We start from the raw sequence: 24,534 nt of genomic DNA, 5'->3' as shown, positions 1-24,534 counted from the left end.
CAAGGCTGATTGAGAGTTTGCCTAAATGTACTACAAGGAAACGCTAATATGAGAAATTAAAAACTAAGGGGTTAATGTTGTGTCACTTTCTGCTGACACAGAGCTAAAGAAAGAAAAATAAGCAGGTTTTGTATTTGTAAATTATTCAAAACATTTTAAGTAGAGCCCTTTCCTCAGAAATATGCAGTTGCCTCTTTAAAGACAACACATGCAGAATGTCATGTGTCATGATTAAGTGTAAAGGGAGGTAACTTTATGTTGACATACAGTTTCATTTCTGTCACCACAAATTTAAGGAAGGGCTTCATAGGAAGTGATCTGTGAACAAAAAGCAACAAACTTTTATCTTATGACTCATATTCCACATTTTTTGCACAGAAAACACCACCACTTTTAGGAGAGAAGGTATTGACTGCTGACCAGAAGACGATGAATAACACATCTTGTACTACAGTCAGCTTTTACTTTACAGGGAATTTCCTGCCTCCTGTTCTCATCTTAGTGTTCATCATTGGTCTGGTAGCTAACGGATGGGGATTAAAGTCTTTGATGCAGAACTGGACGAAACTAAAGATTATCAATGTTTTTGTTCTCAACCTTGGACTTGCTGATATTTTGTATCTGCTCACACTCCCATTCCTGGTGGTTTACTACATTATGAACAATGAATGGATCTTTGGAGATACGTTCTGCAAGATAACAAGATTCTTCTTCAACCTGAATTTATACGGCAGCATCGGCTTCCTCACTTGTATCAGTGTGTACAGGTACCTGGCTATTGTCCATCCAATAAAAGTTATGGGCAGATTAACTCTCACTCACTCTGTGGTTATCTCCATCACAGTTTGGTTCTTGGTGAGTGTCCAAAGTCTTCCAGACATGTTCTACACAAAGACATATGGAAACAAGTCTGGAAAATGTTATGCGACCACCCACAAGAAATATGTTGACAATTACATGAGATACAGCCTTGGCTGGACACTCAGTGGGTTTTGTATTCCATTCCTCATCCTGCTGGGTTGCTATGGACACATGATTGTAGTTTTAACAACAATGAAAAGAATTGACAACATACAGAAACGACAAAGCCTGAAGTTGTTGTTCATTCTGATTCTTCTCTTCTCTGTTTGTTACATTCCCTATCATATATTCAAGAACCTCAACCTCTGGTCAAGAGTTCTTCTCAAACAGAAAATCTGCCATCAATGGAATAATGGAGTTTACATTGCTCATCAGATAAGTCGTGGCCTTGTGTGTCTCAACAGTGCTCTCAACCCTCTGGTTTACCTTCATGGAAATGAAGAAATTTCTGCTCGGCTCAGACTTTTGCGCCAGCAAATTCGTCACATGTTCAAATGTTTGTCTTTATCAGACTCTAGCTCTGTACCTGCAGCAGAAACTGTAGAAGAACATTTAGAATGTAAGCAAGTTTCAAACTCAGTTTCACAGTAGTTTTGTGAAAATAAACTTGAAAATTTCACCTAAAATGTTTTTTTAATAATCATTTTAATACTGTTGCCTACATGTCTGTATATATTACAACTAAATATTTCTTTTAGAAGCAATAAGATCTTAACATTTCTACTGCTTTTATATTTGTGTCTTTTTGTATTTAAAGTAAAAGTAATTAATAAATGTAACCCCGCAACAAATTAAATCAAATTGAACAAATTACATTTTTTAAGTTAGGTACATGTAAATGCCACTTAAAATATATGTAACTTTATCCCAATTTCAATCTTAAACCCAAATGTCTTCAGTGTGCAGAAAAACAAATGTTTCAACACTTTTTTTAACAGTCTCAAGATGGACTTACTGTTTTCTCGTTTTTAATTTGTAGTCCCTACTTCTCATTTCGGGTTCTATTGTTCACTCCGGGAACTTCATGACTCACTCCTCTCTGCCAGATTGTCTTTCTGTATGCTGACAGTGAACTTTACAGCATTTTCTGTTTTTGTATGTTGTGATCCTGTTAACTTCTTTGTTATTCTGCTGGCTTAGCTATACACCTGCCTCAACATAGTGATGATAGTGAAAACTGAGGCTTTCTGAAGCTTTGAACTAGTTGAAGCAATTGATTTAGAAAATAATTCAGTGTTTTGAAACAAATGGTAAATGATCTGCAATTATATAGCGCTTTTCTAACTATTGGCACTCAAAGCGCTTTACACTGCTTCTTATTCACCCATTCACACTCACAATAACACACACTCATACACCGATGGGGGAGCTGCTATGCAGCTGGCCAATGCTCACCGGGAGCAACTAAGTTGGGGTTCAGTGTCTTGCTCAAGGACACTTCAACATGTAATCGGAGGAGCCAGGGATTGTACCAACAACTGTGAGATTGGTGGACAACCACTCTACCTTCCTGCGTTACAGTCGCAAATTAATCTTTACTTTGTTGAAATCTATTGGAGAACTATGTTTAGATCTTATGGAAACATGGTGAGTCAAACATTTGGAGAACATACTATTTAGAATTGTCAGATTTTAAAACTGATTGAAACTGATAAATTTTACCATTTCATGGAAAATATTGGCTCATTTCGAATTTGATGGCAACAACACATCTCAAAGAAGTTGGAACAGGCTGATGTTTACCATTCTGTAGCATCCCCTCTTCTTTTAACAGCTGTCTGTAAATGTCTGGGAAGTGAGGAGACCAGCTGATGGAGCTTAGGAGAGGAATGTTGTCCCATTCTTCTCTGATGCAGGATTCTAGCTGCTCGGCAGTTCTGGGCCTTTCTTACCAGATTTTTTTTTATTTTATGGTGCAAAATGTTTCCTATTAGCAAAAAAGTCTGGACTGCAGGTAGGCCAGTTCAGCACCTGGACTTTTCTCCTGCTAAACCATGCTGTTTTGATGGATGCAGTAGGTGGTTTAGCATTGTCTTGCTGAAATATGCAAGGCCTTCCCTGAAAGAGACGTTGTCTGGATGGGAGCATATGTTGCTCTAAAACCTCTATGTAGTTTTCAGCCTTGTTGATGGTGCCTTGTCAGATATGTAAGCTGGATATGCCATGAAATTGTTCCACAATTTCTGCCCATCTTTACAGTTGAGAGGCTCTTCCTCTCTAAAATGCTCCTTTTATACCCAGTCATGTTACTGAACTGTTGCCAATTAACCTAATTAGTTGTCAAACGCTCCTCTTTATTTTTTATTTGCAGCAATTACTTTTCCAGCCTGTTGTTGTCCCTGTTCCAACTTTTTTAAGATATGTTGCTGCCATCAATTTCAAAATGAGTTAAAAATTTCCATGAGATGGTAAAATATCTCAGTTTCAACATCTCACATGTTGTTTATGTTCTATTGTGAATAAAATATGACGAGTTTTGCAAATACTGTTTGCATTCTGATTTTTTTTACGTTTTGCACATAGTCCCAACTTCTTTGGAATTGGGGTTGTAATTCACACCCAAGTCACACAGGCACTTAGCTCTACACTTTTTTTTGCAGGAAGAGTGTTATTACTCATCGTCATAATAACATTGTGTGTGAATAAACTGAATGTAACAATTATAAATATGTTATGTTGGTCACGATTGTTGTACTTAAACATTGACTGCCCTAGACAGACACCCACAATTATCATCTACAAGTCGTCTACTTATTTACCTCGGATCTAACCTGGATGAATTTTAAGAATTTTTACGCACTTTTGGATTGAAAGGTTACGCACAAGTGTTGTGTGAGGAAAAGCATCTGATTAATAGTCACAGAAAAACAATACTCTCTATACAGTTATAGACTGAGCAAAAATAGGAATCGACAAATGTTATGTTTATTAGAATCCTTACATTGCCTCAGGCATCTGCAGTCTCAGACTGTGACTTTTGTCTAAAACAAGGACTTCCTGTTTTTGAGGTTATCATGCCAGTGTCCTGGTAAGCACAGACTTAAATGGAAGTGAATGACTTGTGTCTTCCTGTTAAACCACATAATGAAACAGAAAAATTTGCTACGATACAATGCATAAGATCCATGATGAGGATTCCCTACAATACTGCCTTTTATAGACAGTGTGTTTTGTATCCCATTCCTCATCCTGTTGGGCTGCTGTGGACACGATTGTTGTTCCCTATTACAAAAATGAGTGATAATGTACTAAGACTTGATTATTCTCTTCTCTGTTAACCTCTGCTAAACAGAAAATCTGCCGTAAATGGTGTAATGGAGTCTTCATTATTCATCAGATGGCCTCGTGTGCCTGAACAGTGCTCTAAATCCTATGATTTACCCTCATGAAAATGAAGAAATTCTTGCTCAGCTCAGACGTCTTCTCCGGCGAACCCGTCACATGTAACTTGTGAATGTTTCCCAATAATTTAAAATATATTCCTGTTTCATCTGTCTCAATATTTTCTGTTTTGTTGATAGTAGATTTCAACACTTTAAAATGTGCAAATTCTTATTTTATATTTACGTTATAATATACGGTAGCAAGCCAAGGGCAGTGGTCGCTGAGACTTGTGAGTGCTAGGGATTGTGGGAGTTCTGTTATGTTCCGTGGGTTATTCTGTTGGGTGGTTGGGGTTTAGCCATAGGCTGGGGTTTTTGTGGACAACGTGACTGTGAATGCTGATGCATCTGATGGCCTCAAGTCACTGTTCCTGTCATTTCTGTGTCTTAGACAATAATATTGTGTTGTACTGAATACATTGCATGAAAAGTTTAAAAGGAACCTTTCTGTTATATGACTTTTTCCAGAATCATGTTACATAGAAGTTAATAGTAGGATAGTCATCAGATGATGGGGAGAAGGATTCAAGAACTGGAATGTGCAATACAGACCATGGTTGGCCGATATCTGGGATCCCTGACAGTGGCCCTCCAGGCCAGTTGTCAGAGAAGAATAAAGCCCGGAATACAGGGAGAAGGCCACCAGATTGACAGATTGATAAGTCTTTCTCGATTATGTGGGTGGTGATCTGTCTGGTTAATTCCGATAATGAGACTCCGGCAGGCTAACTAGTTACGCAGGCTTACGTAGGCTTCCAACTTCTTAGAGGGACAAGTAATGTGTCTTGTGGTTTACATCCTGTCAACATAGGATGAACACTGGAAGTGACACAGACCCCTTCCTATATTCAGTGTAAAGAGGCCCAAAGAAACAGGCTAAAACGCAAGTTGGTGTTTAAGCATGTTTCTGATTTCTTCTGATAAATTTGAGACCCAGGTCTCGATAAATCAATAAATTAAATCTAAACTAAATAAAACAAAACTGTAAGTTAAAAAACGATTAGAAATTGCCAATAAAAATCTTCTTTTCCTATCGGCTGTTCCCTTTCAGGGGTTGCCAAAGCAAATCATGTGCCTCCTTCAGTGTAGAAGTCATGATTCGCATTTTTAATTTGGCGTGTGTTTTACGTCGGATGCTCTTCCTGACACAACCCTCTGCATTTATCCATACTTAGTACTGGCACAAGAAGACACTGGCTTCTGTCCCCTTGCAGTTTCATTACAAATATTCAATATAAATATGACCTGTTAAAAGTGCTATTATGAGAATTTACACTCAAGTGTCTTTGTAGAATTTCCCCATACCATTTCCAATTACACTGTATTTATAAGACTATGCACTGTACTGGACAGAGCCAATACCTTCATTGACACCCTAGTGAAGGTACACCAATTACATCACAGACACTTATTTGTGGCACTGTCACTGTCAATAGATTCTAGAAAGACATTGCCAAATCACAATTCTTCTGCCAGCTGTTCATTTATTAAATTATTATTCTTGCATCTCTTTGCATTTTGTTGGATTGACAACCTTCATGTTGAGATGCCCATGAACACACACGTGCCCACACAAACATACACACAACTTATGGTGACTTTCCTTTGACTCAAATTCAACTTAACCACAGCCCGTTCTGAACCAACCCTAGCCCTCGATTTGTGCCATGTCATCACTCTAAAATTCCGTTTTGGACTGAATCTTGTCCCCAAAATAACATCCTTCTCAGAGTGTGTAAACAAGTTTTGAGCTGGGCCCCACCATGTAACAAAACAAACACACATAAACACACCAACAAATACATCTTTCATAGCTGTTTAGTATGATACTGTTGTTGAAATGTCAATTTTGTATCTAAGTAAAATTTTAATGTTTCACTGCATGTAAAAAATAATATTGTACTTTTATTATCTCTTAGTTCTACCGTACGTCAGTAGAGTAATGGTAATATATAATTTTATACAATAAAATAACACTATTAATTATGTTTTATGGAAAATGTGACTAAAATAAACAATGCAAATATTAGCATAATTATAACTTATGAGCCTGCAATTAATCCAATATGCTGCAGCAAGAGTGCTGACTGGAATTAGTAAGAGATAATATTTCACCTTCACTAGCTTCTCTCCATTGACTTCCCATAAAATCCAGAAAAGAATTTAAAACACTGCTTCTTACATATAAACCTCTAAACAGTCAAGCTCCATCATATATAGAAGACTTCATAGTACCATATCATCCTAGTAGACCACTTCGATCTCGGAATACAGGCCTACCTGTGGTTCCCAGAGATCCCAAAGGTAGAATAGGAGGCAGAGCCTTTAGCTATCAAGCTCCTATCCTGTGGAACCAGTTACCAGTTCAGATTCGGGAACCAGAGCCCTCTCTACCTTTAAATCAAAAGGTAAACAAAACCAGAAATTATATTTATATGAATGAATAGGACAAAACAAAAAAATGTATTAAGATGAATTGATCACTCCCATGGCTGCACTATTGCAAGACGGTATTGAATGTCTTACAAATTGATAAACAGTCAAACATTTGAACATGTGACGAGCTTGCTGGAGTAAATGTCTGAGCCGAGCAGGAAATTCATCATTTCCATGAAGGTAAATCAGAGGGTTGAGAGCACTGTTGAGACACACAAGGCCACGACTTTATCTGATGAGCAATGTAGACTCCTTTATTTAGGATTTTCTGTATGAACAAAACTTTTTACCAGAGGTTGAGGCTCTTGAGCACATGATAGGGAATGTAACAAAAAGAGAAGAATCAAAATGAACAACAACTTCAGGCTTTGTCGTTTCTGTACATTGTCAATTATTTTCATTGTTGTTAAAACTACAATCATGTGTCCATAGCAACCCAGCAGGATGAGGAATGGAACACAAAACCCACTGAGTGTCCAGCCAAGGCTGTATCTCATGTAATCCTCAACATATCTCTTGTTGGTGGTGTCATAACATTTTCTAGACTTGTTTCCAAATGTCTTAGTATAGAACATGTCTGGAAGACTTTGGACACTCACCAAGAGCCAAAACATAACTAAGATAACCAAAGAATAAGTGAGAGTTAATCTGCCGATCACTCTAACTGGATGGACAATAAGCAGGTACGCGTACACACTGATACAAGTGAGGAAGCCGATGCTGCCATATAAAGTCAGGTTGAAGCAGAATCTTGTTATCTTGAAGAACACATCTCCAAAGATCCATTAACTGTTCATAAAGTAGTAAACCACCAGGAAGAGAAGTTTGAGCAGATACATAATATAAGCAAGTCCAAGGTCGAGAACAAAATCACTGATGATTAAATTAATTAATTAATTAATTATTTGGTTTCTTCGACTTCTGCATCAAAGACTTCAATCTCCATCCGTTAGGTGGTCAGCAGTCATTAGAATACCTTCTTTCTGTGAGTGTACTCAAGTCAAGTCAAGTCAAGTGGCTTTTATTGTCATTTCTACTATACACAGTGGTACGAAGTGGTACACAGTACACAGTGGAAACGAGGTAACGTTCCCCCAAAACCAAGGTGCTACAAAACAACACAAGCTATGTAAAGTGCATCGAGTGCAACCTAGGGCAAACAGTGCAGACGAAAAACAGCACAGACAGTGTAGACAGACAACACAAAATAACACAGGACAGGACACCTGAGATGGTGCCGACCAGTAAACCTATTGTATACTTAGATTTTACAGTAATACAGGAATGAATTGAGATGCGTAATGAGATGAGTGTGTGTTGAGTCGGGTTTGTAGTGTGTGTGTTCCATTTCAGTTCTCTGTATTGAGCAGCCTGATGGCTTGCGTGAAAAAACTGTTGCACAGTCTGGATGTGGTGGCCCGAATGCTTCAGAACCTCTTTCCTGATGGCAGGGGTGTGAAGAGTGTGTGACGGGTGTGTGGAGTCGTCCACAATGCTCTTCGCTTTGCGGATGCAGTGTGTTGTGTAAATGGGGAGAGAGACTCCAATGATCTTCTCAGCTGTCCTCACTATCCTCTGAAGGGTCTTGCGATCCGAGACGGTGCAGTTCCCAAACCAGGCAGTAATGCAGCTGCTCAGGACGCTCTCAATGGTCCCTCTGTAGAACATGTTCAGGATGTGGGGAGGGAGTTGGGCTTTCCTCGGCCTTCTCAGGAAGTAGAGACGCTGCTGGGCTTTCTTGGTGATGGAGCTGGTGTTGATTGACCAGGTGAGGTTGTCCGCCAGATGAACACCAAGGAATTTTGGTGTTCTTGACGATCTCCACTGAGGAGCCATCGATAATCAGTGGAGAATGGTCGCTCTGTGCTCTCCTGAAGTCCACAACCATCTCTTTGGTTTTGTCAACGTTCAGAGACAGATTGTTTGCTCCACACCTGGCTGGTAACCGTTGCACCTCTTCTCTGTAAGCCGACTCGTCATACTTGCTGATTAGACCCACCACAGTCGTGTCGGCAAACTTGACTATGTGGTTCGAGCTGCGCATTGCTACACAGTCGTGCGTCAGCAGGGTGGACAGCAGAAGGCTGAGCACACAGCCCTGAGGGGCTCCAGTGCTAAGTTTGGTGGTGCTGGAGATGCTGTTCCCGATCTGGACTGACTGAGGTCTCCCAGTCAGGAATTCCAGAATCTAGTTGCAGAGGGGGGTGTTCAGGCCCAGTATGGTCAATTTTTAATCAGGTGCTCGACGGGATCATAGTCATTGAGGCCTTCTTAGGTACGGGAACAATGGTCGTTGTCTTGAGCCATGTAGGAATAAGCTTGTTGGTACAAGCACAGAGTTCAATTCAACTTTATTCATATACCGCCAATTCACAACAAAGTCATCCCAGGGCACTTTACAGAATAAAGTCAAGATTATAAAGATGTATAGAGAGAATCCAACAATTCCCCCTGGAGCAAGCCATAGGCAACAATGGAGAGGAAAAACTCCCTTTAACGGAAGAAACCTCCAGCAGAACTAGGCTCAGGGTGGACGGCCATCTGCCTCGACCAGTTGGGGAGAGTGGAAAAGGGAGAGAGAAAAGAACAGAGCAACAAAAAGCAACAAAAAAACATCGGGCAGAATGGTAGGACCAGTAACTGCACGCTGGAAGACACACAGCTTCAAACCTGGGTACACCTGCAGAAAGGGACAGAGAGAGGGGGACAAAGACAACTACGGGAGAGAACACATAGAGTTAATGACATACAGTGGTGACAATTGCGGGGTGAGAGGAGAGGAGAGATGGTCAAGAGGAGGAAAGGAGCTCAGTGCATCGGGGGGTGGGTCCCCCAGCAGTCTAAGCCTATGGCAGCATAACTATAACTAACTATATGCTTTTTTAAAGAGGAACGTTTTAAGCCTAGACTTAAAAGTAGAGAGGGTGTCTGCTTCCCGAACCTGAAATGGGAGCTGGTTCCACAGGAGAGGAGCTTGATAGCTAAAGGCTCCACCTCCCATTCTACCTTTGGAAATTCTGGGAACCACATGTAGGCCTGCATTCTGAGAGCGAAGTGGTCTACTGGGATGATATGGTGCTATGAGATCTTCTATATATGATGGAGCCTGACCATTCAGAGCTTTACATGTAAGAAGCAGGGTTTTAAATTCTATTCTAAATTTAATGGGAAGCCAATTGGGCTTCCGGAACTCTGTTGCTGAGCCACGTCTTCATGAAAACAAATTTCTGTAGTGAATTCTCGCCGCGTGGTCCGCTGGAGTCGGATTTAATCCAGTTTGTTGTCCAGGGAGAAGACGTTGGAGAGGAGAATGGATGATAGAGCCGGCCGGCTAGGGTTAGCATTTAGCCTAGCAAGGACACCCGGCGCTTATTGGTTGCATGATTCCTGTGACGCAGCAGTGAATGGCGGTCATACACATGAACACAGCTGACTCTGGTGTCCATGTACTGTAAAAGGTCGGGTCAAATATGGCAAAAGGTGCTGTTGTTTTCTATAAAATGAATGTGTATTATGAGGGGTGATATAAATGTTTGACTTTATGTTCAAAGATAACTTTCTGTTAAGCCTTCTCTAAAACTTATAGTCACAGAAAGGAGACTGGGTGCTTAGGTGCTTAGGAGCATGTGCTTAGTCTTCACATACACGATACTGGATATGTTGTCTTTAAAGATGCCGTATAAAGCATACTTTAGAAGTTTAATTTTAGGAGACGATCAGTTGAAAATTCACATGTAATAAATGAAGAGATCCAAAATAAAAATCTTACACTCTCAGAGATATTGATACACTGCTGATGATGCTATAAACTTGGTTTGGTTTGATGAGTATAAGAGACAGTTTCCACTGTTCAGAAATAGTTAGATTAACTGCAACATATTTAGGTTACTTGAAACTTTATGAAACGTTTTGCTGTTCTCATGTCTCTTGAATAATACTGCATATATCTTCTACTCCAGGATCTTTTAGTTGTACATATACAGTAATACTGGTCTGGTACGTTGTGGTACGGACTATGACTTGCACCAGGTGCTGTAACTCTGAGTGTAAGCTGAGCGCCACCTACAGATCATATACTTGCATCATATGCCATCCCATGGCGCACAAGATGAACAATCGCTTTAAGAGTGACAAACTCACATGGCACAGACCGGAACTTTAAATGGCTATATCTGAATGTAGCTCACATCCTTTGCTGGACACCACCTAGAAAGCCAGCGGTTGAATGATGACATGCAGCTGTACATGTCTTCATTGCTCAGATTTGTCAGCGGTCCAGAGAAAACTAAGGGTTTTTTGCTGAGTGGTGAAAATCTGCGATCCATGCAGAGAAATTACTTATTTAAGTAAATTAAAAGCTATGATTCATCAGTGAACAGTCTTTCAGCAGAAATCTAACACAGTGTGCAGAAACAGGAATTGACACTTACCGTAGGAGGAACCAACCAGCATGCCTCTTACGATGATGGGGGTCCACATCTGTGTTAGATGTGGGCGACTGTGGTGCAGGAAGGTAGAGCTGTTGTCCACCAATCTCACAGTCGTTGGTTCAATCCTCCAGTCACATGTCGAAGTGTCCTTGAGCAAGACACTGAACCCCAACTTAGTTGTGAGTGATGGCCAGCTGCATAGCAGCTCCCCCATCAGTGTATGAGTGTGTGTGTGTTTGTGTGATTGTGAGTGTGAATGGGTAAATAAGCAGTGTAAAGCGCTTTGAGTGCCAATAGGTAGAAAAGCACTATATAAGTGCAGACTATTTACCATGTCTTTAGTTTGTTTCAGCAAATACATTCTTGTTGATTTATAATTTTGGTGCATTGATATCTCTATCATATGTTTAAATTAACTGAACATTTGGTTAGCTCTTTACTCTTCTTAGAAACAGTGAAAAACAAGAAATGTACTATATAGACTTAATCTCACATTTCAGGGCAGAAATTGATAATATGTCTTTTGGTTTACATCCTGTTATCAGAGGATGCACACAGACCTCTATCTATCTGCTATGTAAACAGGCCTAAAGAAACAGGCTGAGACACCTGATGGTGTTTTAGCATGCTTTAGGTTTTATTTTCCGAGAATTTCAAGACCCAGGTCTCGATAAGTGCTTAAATATGTGCATGACTTATTTTTTTTCCTGTCTGCTTATCCCGTGAGTTCAGGGTTGCCACAGCAGATCGTTGTCCGCATGTTGATTTGGCAGTTTTTATGCCGGATGCCCTTCCTGACGCAACCCTCCCCAATTTCTACCGCCCTTGGTCCGGCACTGCTCAGCTGGGGTGGGGAATGGGCTGTTAGTGGTTCAGTGTCTTGCCCAGAGACACTTCGACTTATAGCCAGGGCTGCCATGACTTATTAAAATTGCTATTCTTCTGACTATTATTAAGACAAGTCTACTTCTCTCCAACAGGTTCTTGTTTCCTGATCATACAGACTATGCACTGTACTGGACAGGGCCAACACTTTCATTTACTCTGTAGTTAAGTTATGCTAATTACACACCAGACACATATACATGCTTTGTGGCAGTGTGTCAATAGATTGTAGGAAGATATTGTCCACTCACATTTAGTCTCACCAAAGAATTATGTCTAATCGCTTTATGGCCAAGAAAACTTTTCTCTTGAATTGTTTGTCAAGAACATCACATCAAAGAAAAAGTCAGTCAGGTTAGTCATCTCCTAGTCATTTCCTAAAGCAGATGATTATGGCTGATACAGAAACAGGTTACAGTTGAAAGGGGGTTATTTCTCTTAATGCAGGCAAAGCTTAAAAAAAAAGCAAATATGAGTTTAATTTACAGTACATTTATATATGTAACAAATCAACAAAAAATTTATAATTGGTATCAAAATTTGTTTAGAACACCAACATATCCACTGTTTTTCATTTACGTATATGTACTACAAGGTAATGCTAGTATAACAAATTATAAAAAATACTAAGATTTTGAATTTGTAATCAAAATCTTAGCTTTCAGTCTTAGAATCAAAAACTATTTCAGTAAAGCCCCAGACAGAACATTTTTGCTTGAAAATATAGTTCAAGTAGCCTCTTTAAAGACAACACATCCAGAATGTAATGCATCATGATTAAGCGTAAAGGAAGTTAACTTTTCGTTGGTACACACCTTAATTTCTGTGACCACAAATTTGAGAGAGGACCTAACAGGAAAAGATCTTTGAACAAAAAGCCACAAACATGTATCACATCCCTCAAAATCTGCATTAGTTTCATAGAAATCACCAGCAAACTCACGTAGAGTTTGCTGGTGAGCCTATGCCTATGTTCTGAACTCATGGTTTACATGATCGTAGCAATCCTGACTCCTGTGTATTGGTCTGTGTTTTTCAGCAACGTTTGGTCTGAGGTTTGGTGAATTTCCGTTTATTAGTTTCCTTAGCCTTTTCCCGTGTGTTCATTTTGTTTAGTTCTTTGTTTTTATCCGTGTCCTATTTCATTTGGTGTGTTTTTGTTTTTTAGTTTCCTAGTCTTTTCCTGTGTGTTCATTTAGATTTTTATGTTTTATATCCTTGTCTTATTTTATTCCTGAGCCTTTTGTAGTGTTAATTTTGGTTAACTATGTATCCCTCCTGTTGTCGACATTAGTTCTGTTTGGCGTCTTGTTTTCTTTAAGTTAACTCCCCTAGTGTTCAATCAAGTGGATAGTTTCTTAGTCTTTTATCTGCCTTGAGCCTGTTTCTTTGTACCCTCCTGTTAGGAGCGATTTCCGTTTGCCGTTAAGTTCTCACCAATAAACGCATTTGTTAGTTCAGTTTCCTCACTTGGGTCCACCCTCGCCCTAATTGTGATAATCAGTCTGTTAGCTAACAGATGGGGATTGAATTCTTTGATGCAGAACAGGAAGAAACTAAAGATCATCAATGATTTTGTTCAAAACTTGCCATTATTATATTATACGGCAGCATTGGCTTCCTCACCCTTATCAGTGTGTACAGGTACCTGGCTATTGTCCATCCAGTTGGAGTGATGGGCAGATTAACTCTCACTCACTCTGTGGTTATCTCAGTCATGGTTTGGCTGTTGGTGAGTGTCCAAAGTCTTCCAGACATGTTCTACACTAAGACATATGGAAACAAGTCTGATAAATGTTATGATGCCACCTCTACAACATATGTTGAGGATTACCTTACGTACAGCCTTGGAAGGACACTCACTGGGTTTTGTATCCCATTCCTCATCCTGCTGGGCCGCTATGGACATGTGAGTCTTGTTCTCTGCAGAACAAATGCCATTAACAAGGTACTGAAGCAGAGATTCTTGAAGTTGTTGTTCATCTTGATTCTTCTCCTCTGTTAAACTCCCTATCATCTATTCAAGAACCTCAACCTCTGGTAAAGAGTTTTGTCCAGAGTATATGGCATCAGAGGTGTAATGGTGTCTACATTGCATCAGATAAGTCGTGGTCTTGTGTGTCAGCACACTCAATCCTCTAATTTACCTGAAATGAAGAAATTCCTGCTCACGTCTGCTCCAGTGAGCTCGACACGTTAAATCTTGCACCACCAAAAACCTCCTTTATGGCCATATCACAAATTATAATTACTTAACAAGAGACATGTGTACTGGTAACATGTTTATAATCATTTAAGTTGTAAATATTTCATAATCATTTTAAATATATTTCTGCCTCACCTGTCTTAAAATGAGATGTCTTAAAAGATGTCAAGAGATAATGAAAGTAGAATATTAGTTTTTTACATTCACAGAAACTTTTTAAAATGCGATTTAGATGTATATAAACACGCTCCAAAAAACATGATGAGCAATGAGAGATGTGTCTGCATTTGCTTTTGTTACATGGTGGGGCCCAGCTCAGAATTTGAAATGTGCGCAGCCGGCTCCAGTTCCTGCCTGGGAGCTGCTTTTGTTCAGTTTTCTCTCTTCAAGCTGCACGTGATTGGTCACGTACACGATGCATGTGGGACATGTTGTGGGGCACAGCACAAAGAGAGACAGAGAAACAAGAGGGACGGGGGAGAAGAGAGGGAGAACTGGTCTTTGTTTTTGTACCCTTCTTTTTTTTTTTTAGAATTTTTTTGTGTTGTTTTTTTTCTGCTCCATGTTAACTATAATAAGCCATATACATAATAAACTTGATTTTGATATAATTTATATTTTCACATTACATGTGTTACATATACAAATATTTTACAATTTTATTTTTATAGTTTTACATTTTTTCCATTATTTTTAGTAATTAATGCTGTACTGTAAAATAGTATACAGTAGGTTTGCTGGTCGGCACTGTCTTAGGTTCTGTGTCCTGTCCTGTGTTATTTTGTTTTGTCTGTCTACACTCTTTGGCTGTACTGTTTTTCGTCTGCACTGTCTGCACTAGGTTGCACTCGATGCACTTTCATAGCTTGTGTTGTTTTGTAGCACCTTGGTTCTTGGAGGAACATTAACTCGTTTCTACTGTGTACTGTGCACCACTGTGTATAGTAGAAATGACAATAAAAGCTACTTGACTTGACTTGACTTATGCATTTTACCAACAAAAATTATGAGGAGCCACTTGGGAGCCAAAAGAACTCCATCTAAAGACAGCCAGAATTCCCACTGCTAGCCCACAGTGAAAGAGTGAAAACTTGACTATTGTAAAAGTAGTTCTGCACCTTTGGACTCTACAATTCCTACTTACTGCCCATCTGGTCTTCGTGTCTTTATTTGTATATTTATGTATAACCTGACAGACTACATCTGGGACAAGGCTATTTATACAATTAAATACTGTTATGAATAAAAACTTTATTTTATGTATGTATGTAAAAAGACATCTGCAATAAAATCATAGCATACAAGTACATTTGAGCTGCTTCATTAGATATATATGATCTTATCATACAAAAACAATAACATTTTTCTTGATAGTTTTTGTTTATTTTCCCAATATTGGCACAAAATTAAGTTTGGAGTCTAAGATATTTAAATCCATTGACTTCAATGAACTTTTTCTCTTTTGCCATTTGCTAGCAAATCAATGATGGAAACTGTGATGGGAACAGGAGGCAACAATCTGTCTGTAAAGTCAGAGCTGATATGAGGACAAGATGTGGTATTTATTGTTTATCCTGGAAACCAAGAAATACATTCTTGGTAATTTATAATTATGGTGCATTGATGTATCAAATGTTTGAATTAACTGAGCCTTCTTGGTCAGCTTTTATTCCTCTTAGAAACTGTGTGGAATTAAACCAGAAATGTACTATATAGATTGAATCTCACACTGCAGAGCAGAAATTAGTAATATGTCTTGTGGTTTACATCCTATTATCACAGAATGCACACTGGCACAAAACTCTATCTTTTATGTGAACAGGCCCAAGGAAACAGGCTGAGACACATGTTGGTGTTTTAGCAGGCTTTAGGTTTTATCTTCTGGTAAATTCAGGACACAGGTCTCAATAAATAAATAAATAAAATATACAGTAAGACAAAACTGTAATGTAAACAAATGATGACAAATAGCCAATATAAATATAACCTGTTAAAAGTGCTATTTTTATGAGAATTTAGACACGTGTGAGTTTGTACGATTTTCTATTAACATTACAGTGTAATAAGACAATTGTACTTCAAAAACACATTCTTTTTTTTATGAACTTACAGCCTATGCACTGTACTGGACAGGGCCAACACAATGTGACCTTGAGTATCCTGAGATACCCAGTCAAGATTAAATGTATAAATTAAGCACAGGGGCTTCAATAAAGAGGCCACAACAGTCAGTGTGGGTTAACTGCCCTAACGGCTATTTAATAAAAACAAAACAATATTAAAATCCTAAAATTAAAAAGGAAAAGGAAAAGACAAATAGTCATACTACAGTCATACTACTACCCAATGGCAGGGGGCTGGGAGTATCCTAAATGTGAAGTAACCACACAACAAACCAAAATCATATTAGATAAAAAGACAACAAACCATACAAACACTAAACATGCAGTATAACAGTGAGTGAACTCCCAATATACCAACTATACCCATAGGTGCAGGCCCCAACCCACCGCAGTACTTACACCAGGTGATAAAACTGCTCAACTTGTTAACAACCCCTCGTCCTAGTGTATATCTGCCACAACAAGTTAAGTTACTTTGTAAGTTATGCTTTGTAACTGTAACTGTCAATAGATTCTAGGAAGAAATAAGCCACCATTGCCATACACTCTGCTTACTAACATTCAGTCTCCCCAAATATTTATTTCTAATTACTCTCTCATGAAGAAAACTATGCTACAAACTATGAACATCACACATATTGCATCATGGAATACCAGCTGTTCTTATTCAATTATTACTATTCTTGCATTTCTCTGCATTTTGGTTGTGGCGTGACCCCCTTTATGTATGAGATGCCATGTGCACAAACACACATATGCACATAGTGACACACACAGGGAAAATAATTTAGGAAATTCTCCAAGGGCTGCGGGGCAATTTTCCATTGAAATTCATTTTTTGTTTCTTACTGTTACCATGTCATCACTGTAAAAGTTAGTTGTAGATTTGTGGGGCCCTGAATCTGGTGCCCATCATCTGTTCCTTACATGAACATGCATCATGCATCAGGCAGGGGTGACTGTGGCACAGGAAGATAGAGCGGTTGTCCACCAATCTTGCAGTTGTTGGTTCAATCCCCTGCTCCTCCAATCACATGTCAAAAAGAGCTGCAACTTAGTTTGCTCAGCTGTATAGCAGCTCCTGTGTGTGTGTGTAGGTGTGTGTGTGTGTGTGTGTGAGTGAGAGAGAGTGCCAATACGTAGAAAAGTGCCATCTAAGTGCATTTCCCCACAAGTGAGGGACAAAATTAGGAACTATGCCCAACCATGAAACAAAAAGGCCTTCACACATATCTTTAATATCTGTTTAGTTTGATATGGTATTTCTCTGCATGTAAAATTGTACTATATCTCATCTGTAATTTGTGTTATGGACATAAAGGAGGTTATTGGAGAAACATTTGAACATGTGATGAGCTGGCTGGAGCAGATGTCTAACTTGAGCAAGAATTTCTTCATTTGCATGAAGGTCAGTCAGAGGGTTGAGAGCACCGTTGAGACACACAAGATCACAACTTATATGATGAGCAATGTAGACTCCATTATTCCATTGATGGCAGATTTTCTGTTCTATTGACCAGAGGTTGAGGTTCTAGAATAATGAAAGAAGTGAAATGAAGAAGAATCAAGCTAAACAACAACTTCAAACTTCTTCAAAATCAGTACATTGTCAGTATAATTTTTGGGACAGAGAACAATAATCATGTGTCCATAGCAGCCAAGCAGGATAAGGAAAGGGATACAAAATGCATTGAGTGTCCATCCAAGGCTGTATTTCAGGTAATCCTCAACATATCTCTTGTTGGTGGTATTATAAAATTTTCCAGGCTTGTTTCCATATGTCTTAGTCTAGAACATGTCTGGAAGACTTTGGACACTCACCAACAGCAGAACCTTGAGTGAGATAACCACTGAATGAGTGAGAGTTAATCTGCCAATCACTCTAACTGGATGGACAATAGCCAGGTACCTGTACACACTGATACAAGTGAGGAAGCCGATGCTGCCGTACAAATTCATGTTAAAGCAGAATCTTGTTATCTTGCAGAAAACATCTGTTACCTACCAGACCAATAATGAACAGACATGAAAACAGGAGGCAGGAATCTTCCAGTAAAGTTTATTCAATTTATTGTTAGTTTGTTGATTTGTTACATACATGAATATATTCTGGAATTTAAATATGTATTAAAATATATTTTGTATAAATATTTTATATTTTTCTTAAGCTTTGCTGCTTTAAGAGAAATAACCTGATTCCAACTGTAACCAGTTTCTGAATCTATCTGTAACAATCACCTAATGGTTATTACACAGAACAGGGATTCCCAAACCTGGTCCTAAGGGACTAAAGTATCTCTGCCCTACCTGCTGCTAATTACCTGGATCAGGTGTGGGGAGTCAAACAGAACCTGGAGGATCCCATCTTAGATTAGAGGTGGGGGAAGACAAAGTAAACTGGTATCTTCCAACTTGTTACTGACGCTTGAAATACTTAAGTAGCTGGCTGCATAATATAGTTAAAGTATAGAAAAGAATCACCACACTTGGAAGTTTTATTTTTTACAACACTGAATTATGGTTCATTTAATTTCTCTTTATTTATTAAAAAAGATATAAAAATTAAAACAGATCAATACATGTCAAGTAATACAAATGTCTACAGGTCATTGCATAAAGATTCACTCCCTTTATTGCAGAGGTCTCCACCTTTTTTGAGACCCCTGCAAAAGAGCTACTTTTACAAAATTTGTTTAGTAACATTTATTGTCATAGGTTACTTCAACCCGAACAAACTGATAAGCTGTTTTCCTGGACCTTTACAAAATGTTGGTATCCACAACTCACATTTTGAATTAAATGTACATGTACTTTTGCATGTATTGTGTCTGTATGCATTCATTTCTACTGTATTCTCTTGCTGGTATCGGCGCCAGCAGCAGCTTTGTGCAGCTGAGCGGTAAACGTCTCCGGCCCTGACTGCAGCTCGGAGGGGCCACCTGTGAGTGCTTTGAGACCATGTGGAGAGCGATACGTGCTTCACGTCAGAGTCTCCAAAAGACTCCAATTGCACCCAAAAAGTCACTGGATTTGTGGCTATTCGGTTGCTAGCGGGGTCTGAATACTCACTATATGTAGTGACAGAGCTTCTAAGTTAGCAACAGTGATGAACACTGACTCATCAAGCTTGACAGCAGCGCACTGTTTGATTGACAACTAACTGTCTAATAATCTTTTTGTATAAGAAGGGGGCGGGACACGTATGAATTTGATTAGATGTAACCACTCACATTTGACTAATGGAGTTGTCAAATTCAACGTTAAGCCCTGCTTTATTGTAACGCATGTGGTGAAGCCAACTGGTTTCCAAAATCACACAATTCGCTTCTGCAACTGTAACGAATATAAGATGTAAAGGTCAGTGTACAAATGTGAATGTTTTCTGTTTGCTGCAGTTCATCTAATTCTGTATTTTGTCATGAGTTCTGACCAGTAGTTAAACTCTATCGTAACACTGTAATATTTCTGCCTTCTCAATCAACAACAACAAAAAAAATACAGATACAACATTGGATATTTAAGTTATTTCTGACTTTTGATACAAATATTTATCTGTTAAGTGTCAAGGCTTCAGCCGGATCTTGGTTCTGCCTCCTCCATTGCACTTAGCTGTGCTTTATCTCTGTCCTCAAGGAAGTCAGAGGGGGAGGCTGATAATTAGACATACGTTGGGCTTAGATCCCTGTAAATCAGGTGTGTAAGATCCTCTCACTCTTTTCCACAAGGAAAGATGATTTCAATCTTGCTTTGCCTTATATACTGTACACACACACTCATTTCACACCCATCCCAACAGTACTTACACCACTGACCTGCTCCCAAATATAAATGATTTGTATCTTTATTATTGAAATAAAACTTGTTGCACTGCTTATGTGTGGTCTCCCTCCTTTGTCACATACTGTGTAGCCAGGTTATGACAGAAGACAAATTCCATAGACGGTTTAAAACTAGAAAGACTACATAAAATGCTATTGTAGTCACACCTGGTGTTTTTTTCTTTTCTTTAAATGGACCACAATTACCTAGCACTCTTCTACTTTACTGGATAAAGGACTAACTATAGCACTTTAGCTCTAAATATGTTTAGACATTTAAACGCAGTTATATGCCATGCTAACTCTCAGGAAAATTGTTTTTAAGTCTGTCACTAACTTGTCTCATCAAAGAACAATTTTAACAAATGTGTTAATCTATAGTATATTTCACTTGAGAGTTGCTCACCCCATTCCCTATAACAATAAAGTTCAGGAAATGGCAGTAACAAAACAATGACAAGCCAGAAAAGAAAAACAGACAGCACATGCTTTTACTGTGAGATACATAACAATAGTAGATATTACAAACAAGTTCACACAAGTTAATCAGACAAAAACTGTGACAAAATGGCTTAAAAAAAACACGGATGTACATGGAATGTAAACTTGTTGTGAAAGTGAAAAGTAGCTTAAATTGTCAACAAAGGAAGCTTCACTGTCATCAATGTACTTATCATTCTTGTTTTCTCTTTTAATGGTGTAAACAGGAGCAAAACAGTTATGAACTGGGGGCATTTGAAAATCAATTTTAAGAAAAAATATTGCCATTGATTTGGGTAAATACAGTAATAAAGTTGTTTGACAGTTTAACAAACTTGCAAAAGCAAAAGTTATTGGTCATAAATATATTTCAATAACAATTTGCCCACTGAAACAGCACATTGTTCAAAGAATAGTTATTAAGACATAAGTAAAATTTATCTGATTTTAAAATATGTACTTGTGTTAAATTTCATTTGTGATTTATGTAACGGGGACACAGTCGGAAGTTTGACAAAGACAAACATTTGAACATGGGGCGAGCTCGCTGGAGCAAATGTCTCAACTGAGCAGAAATTTCGTCATTTCCATGACAGTAAATTAGTGGGTTGAGAGCACTGTTCAGGCAAACGAGGCCCCGACTTATCTGATGAGCAATGTAAACTCTATTATTCCATTGATGGCAGATTTTCTGTTTGGACAGAACTCTTGACCAGAGGTTGAGGTTCTTAAGTACATGATAGGGAATGTAACAAACAGAGAAGAGAAGAATTAAGATGAACAACAACTTCAAGCATCTCTGCTTCAGTACCTTGTTAATGGCATTTTTTCTGCAAAGAACAACAACCACATGTCCATAGCAGCCCAGTATGATGAGGAATGGGATACAAAATGCAGTGAATGTCCATCCAAGGGTGTACTTCAGGTAATCTTCAACGTATGTTGTAGAAGTGGTATCATAACATCCCTTAGTGTGGTTTCCAGATGTCTTAGTGTAGAACATGTCAGGAAGACTTTGAATACCCACTAACAGCCAAACCATGACTGAGATAACCACAGAGTGAGTGAGAGTTAATCTGCCCCTCACTTTCATTGGATGGACAATAGCCAGGTACCTGTACACACTGATACAAGTGAGGAAGCCGATGCTGCCGTATAAATTCAGGTTGAAGCAGAATCTTGTTATCTTGCAGAAAACATCTCCAAAGATCCATTTACTGTCCATAAAGTAGTAAACCACCAGGGACGGGAGTGTGAGTAGATACAGAATATCAGCAAGTCCAAGGTTGAGGACAAAAACATTGATGATCTTTAGTTTCTTCCAGTTCTCCAACAAAGACTTCAATCCCCATCCGTTAGCTACCAGACCAACGATGAACACTAAGACGAGAACAGGAGGCAGGAATTTCCCTGTAAATTCCAAGCTGATATGTGGACAAGATGTCATATTCATCATATGACCTGGAAACCATCCAATACAGTCCTGGTAATGACTGTGGTGCATTGATGTCTCAAATTTTTAAAGTAACTGATGCTTCCTGGTCAGCTTTTACTCTTCTTAGAAACAACATGGGCGTAAACAAGAAATGTACTATGACCATTCGTTCTCACAGGGTTGGGTAAATATTCTAAAATATCTTGTGGTTTACATTGAGTGTGCAGGATGCAAACTGGAAGTGACGCAAACGTCTTTCTATCTTCTATGTAAACAGTCCCAAAGAAAGGTTTTATTTTCTGACAAGACCCAGGTCTTGATAAACTAAAACAAAACTACAAACAAATTCTGGAAGGTTATCGTGTCTAATGTTTGTGAAGCTGTGAGTAAAACATATCTGATCAGAAACAGCCAATGTGAGCGAGACTTATTAAAAGTCTGTGCTATTTTTGTAAGACTGAGTGGAAATCATGTGATGAATCGTGATGGGCAAAAATACACATCACACATCTTAAATATAACTATGATCTCAACACGTTTTTGCCATAGCAAGGCATCAGATTCTGCCTCTTTTTCAAGTTGCTCCAGAGCTATCACATCGAGAATTTAATCACCCATTTAGTCATATTAAATAAATATTGTCATATTTAACAATATGTCCACCAGCCTGGATTACCTATGCCTGGTCTCAGAATTAAAACCCCTTAGAGAAGGAAATACAGAAAATTATTCTACTTTTGAGGAAACAACATGCATTCTTTAAAAAAATAGGAAAAAAGAGATGTTTATATTCTCATAGTGTGATGCCAATTTTGGAACCAAACCTACAAAAACATCAGAAATTTGTTCACAAAACACCCCAAACACTTATACCCATGTTTGTGGCACTGTAACTATCAGTAGAGGAATCTGCCTTTGAAGTCAAAGCTAACTGTAGTACAAGAGGTGGGATTCATCATTTTCTGGTCAGAAGTCAGTAGAATAACTCGTCTCTGTGAGTGTGCTGGTGTATTCTATGAAGAGAATGCAGATTTATGGAGGTGAGACAAAAGTTGGTGGCTTTTTGTTCAGAGATCATGTCCTATGAAACCCTCTCTCAAATAGCAAGTAAATGTTCACGTTTTTAAGCATTTGTGGAAATAATAAGTTACAGTAGTTATGTTTGTGTCATAAACACATTTTGATAACAATTAAAAGTTTGTTTGTTGATTTGTTACATTCGTGAATATATTCTGTAATTTAATTGCATATTTGTGTTATATATTTTCTTTCTAACCCTGCATTAGGAGAAATAACCAGTAACCAGTTTCTGAATCAGCCATAAGCATCTGGTAGGAAATCTTCCATTGATTTCCTTGAAACCCAACAATAATATTTAGTGACCACCAACCTGACAAAACTTACTCTAATAAGAATGAATGCTATTTACACTACAGAGATCGAAGAAGCCAAAGACTGCTGCTGTGGTAACGGGAGGCAATTCTATTCTGAGCCAAATATGTAGTATGATGAAGTACTTCTTCAAGTTTGTTATATAAAAAGTGAATTTAAGTCAATGGAAAGTCAAAATAGTGTCAGGGTTAGTTTTTAAGATGGACCCAATAGCAACAAGGCGAGAGGGGTTCGGTAAGTAAAGGACTTTATTAACTAACTTAGCTCTGGCTCCTCTGGTCTGTTTCCTCGTACGGTAAGCGAATTGCATCACTTCCTGTTTCTGCACACTCTTGGGTTTCTATTGAAGCACTGTTTACTGATTAATTACAGCTCTTGTTTTACTCAAAAAGGGATTTATTTACACAACAATTAATACTTGAGTCATGACATACGCTTGTTATTACACAAGTATTTGATCTTGTAAAACACAACTAGCTAATGTTTACTAATTCCACACTTTACTCATTTTAGCTCCGCTAGCTTAGCAGTTATCTGCTAGCAATGACCGCTCTGTCTCTCCTTCTCTCACTAGCTCGGTTTTTCTCATGTACAGTTTTTCCTCTGCCTCCTTTAGTGATAATAGTATATGTAACAAGTGTAAGGTTTTTGCAGCGTCGGAGGCGAGGCTCAAGGGAACTGGAAGCACGGCTCCGCGCCATGGAAAATAATTCAGCTAATCTGGGTGACGGTTCGTAAGAGATCTAATGCTAAACAGATGCCTGAGGTTCACCACCAGTCGGTTCACGTTTCTAATCGATTTTCCCCACTCAGCGACAAACCCGCTGAGAAACCAACTCTGGTAATTGGCAGCTCAATAGTCAGAAACGTGAAGTTAGAGACTCCAGCGGCCGTAGTCAAATGTCTTCCTGGGGCCAGAGCGGGCGACGTTGAATCATATTTGAAACTCCTGGCTAAGGATAAACGTAAATACAGTAAGATTATCATTCACAGGGGAGTTAATGACGCCCGATTACACAAATCGGAGGTCACTAAAATGAACGTTGATTTGGTGTGTAACCGTAGTTTTCTCTGGACCCCTGCCA

General features: G+C 38.7%; 2 protein-coding genes and 1 pseudogene across 2 annotated transcripts; 1 reads left to right on the top strand and 2 right to left on the bottom strand.

Moving 5' to 3' along the window:
* Positions 1 to 339: 339 nt before the first annotated feature.
* Positions 340 to 1,487, top strand: LOC137140195 (P2Y purinoceptor 1-like). The gene has a single exon (XM_067528377.1). It carries the CDS (start codon positions 430 to 432, stop codon positions 1,450 to 1,452), a length of 1,023 nt encoding a protein of 340 aa, XP_067384478.1. The 5' UTR covers positions 340 to 429; the 3' UTR covers positions 1,453 to 1,487.
* A 16,128-nt stretch (positions 1,488 to 17,615) lies between these two features.
* On the bottom strand, positions 17,616 to 19,284 carry LOC137139249 (P2Y purinoceptor 1-like; annotated as a pseudogene).
* On the bottom strand, positions 18,928 to 22,152 carry LOC137139734 (P2Y purinoceptor 1-like). The gene has a single exon (XM_067527405.1). It carries the CDS (start codon positions 22,124 to 22,126, stop codon positions 21,095 to 21,097), a length of 1,032 nt encoding a protein of 343 aa, XP_067383506.1. The 5' UTR covers positions 22,127 to 22,152; the 3' UTR covers positions 18,928 to 21,094.
* Positions 22,153 to 24,534: the final 2,382 nt, after the last annotated feature.

This window comes from Channa argus, chromosome 13 (genome assembly GCF_033026475.1).
Source record: "Channa argus isolate prfri chromosome 13, Channa argus male v1.0, whole genome shotgun sequence".
NCBI lineage: Eukaryota > Metazoa > Chordata > Actinopteri > Anabantiformes > Channidae > Channa > Channa argus.
Note: the sequence above shows the minus strand (reverse complement) of the source record. Positions and strands in the feature narration are given on the sequence as shown.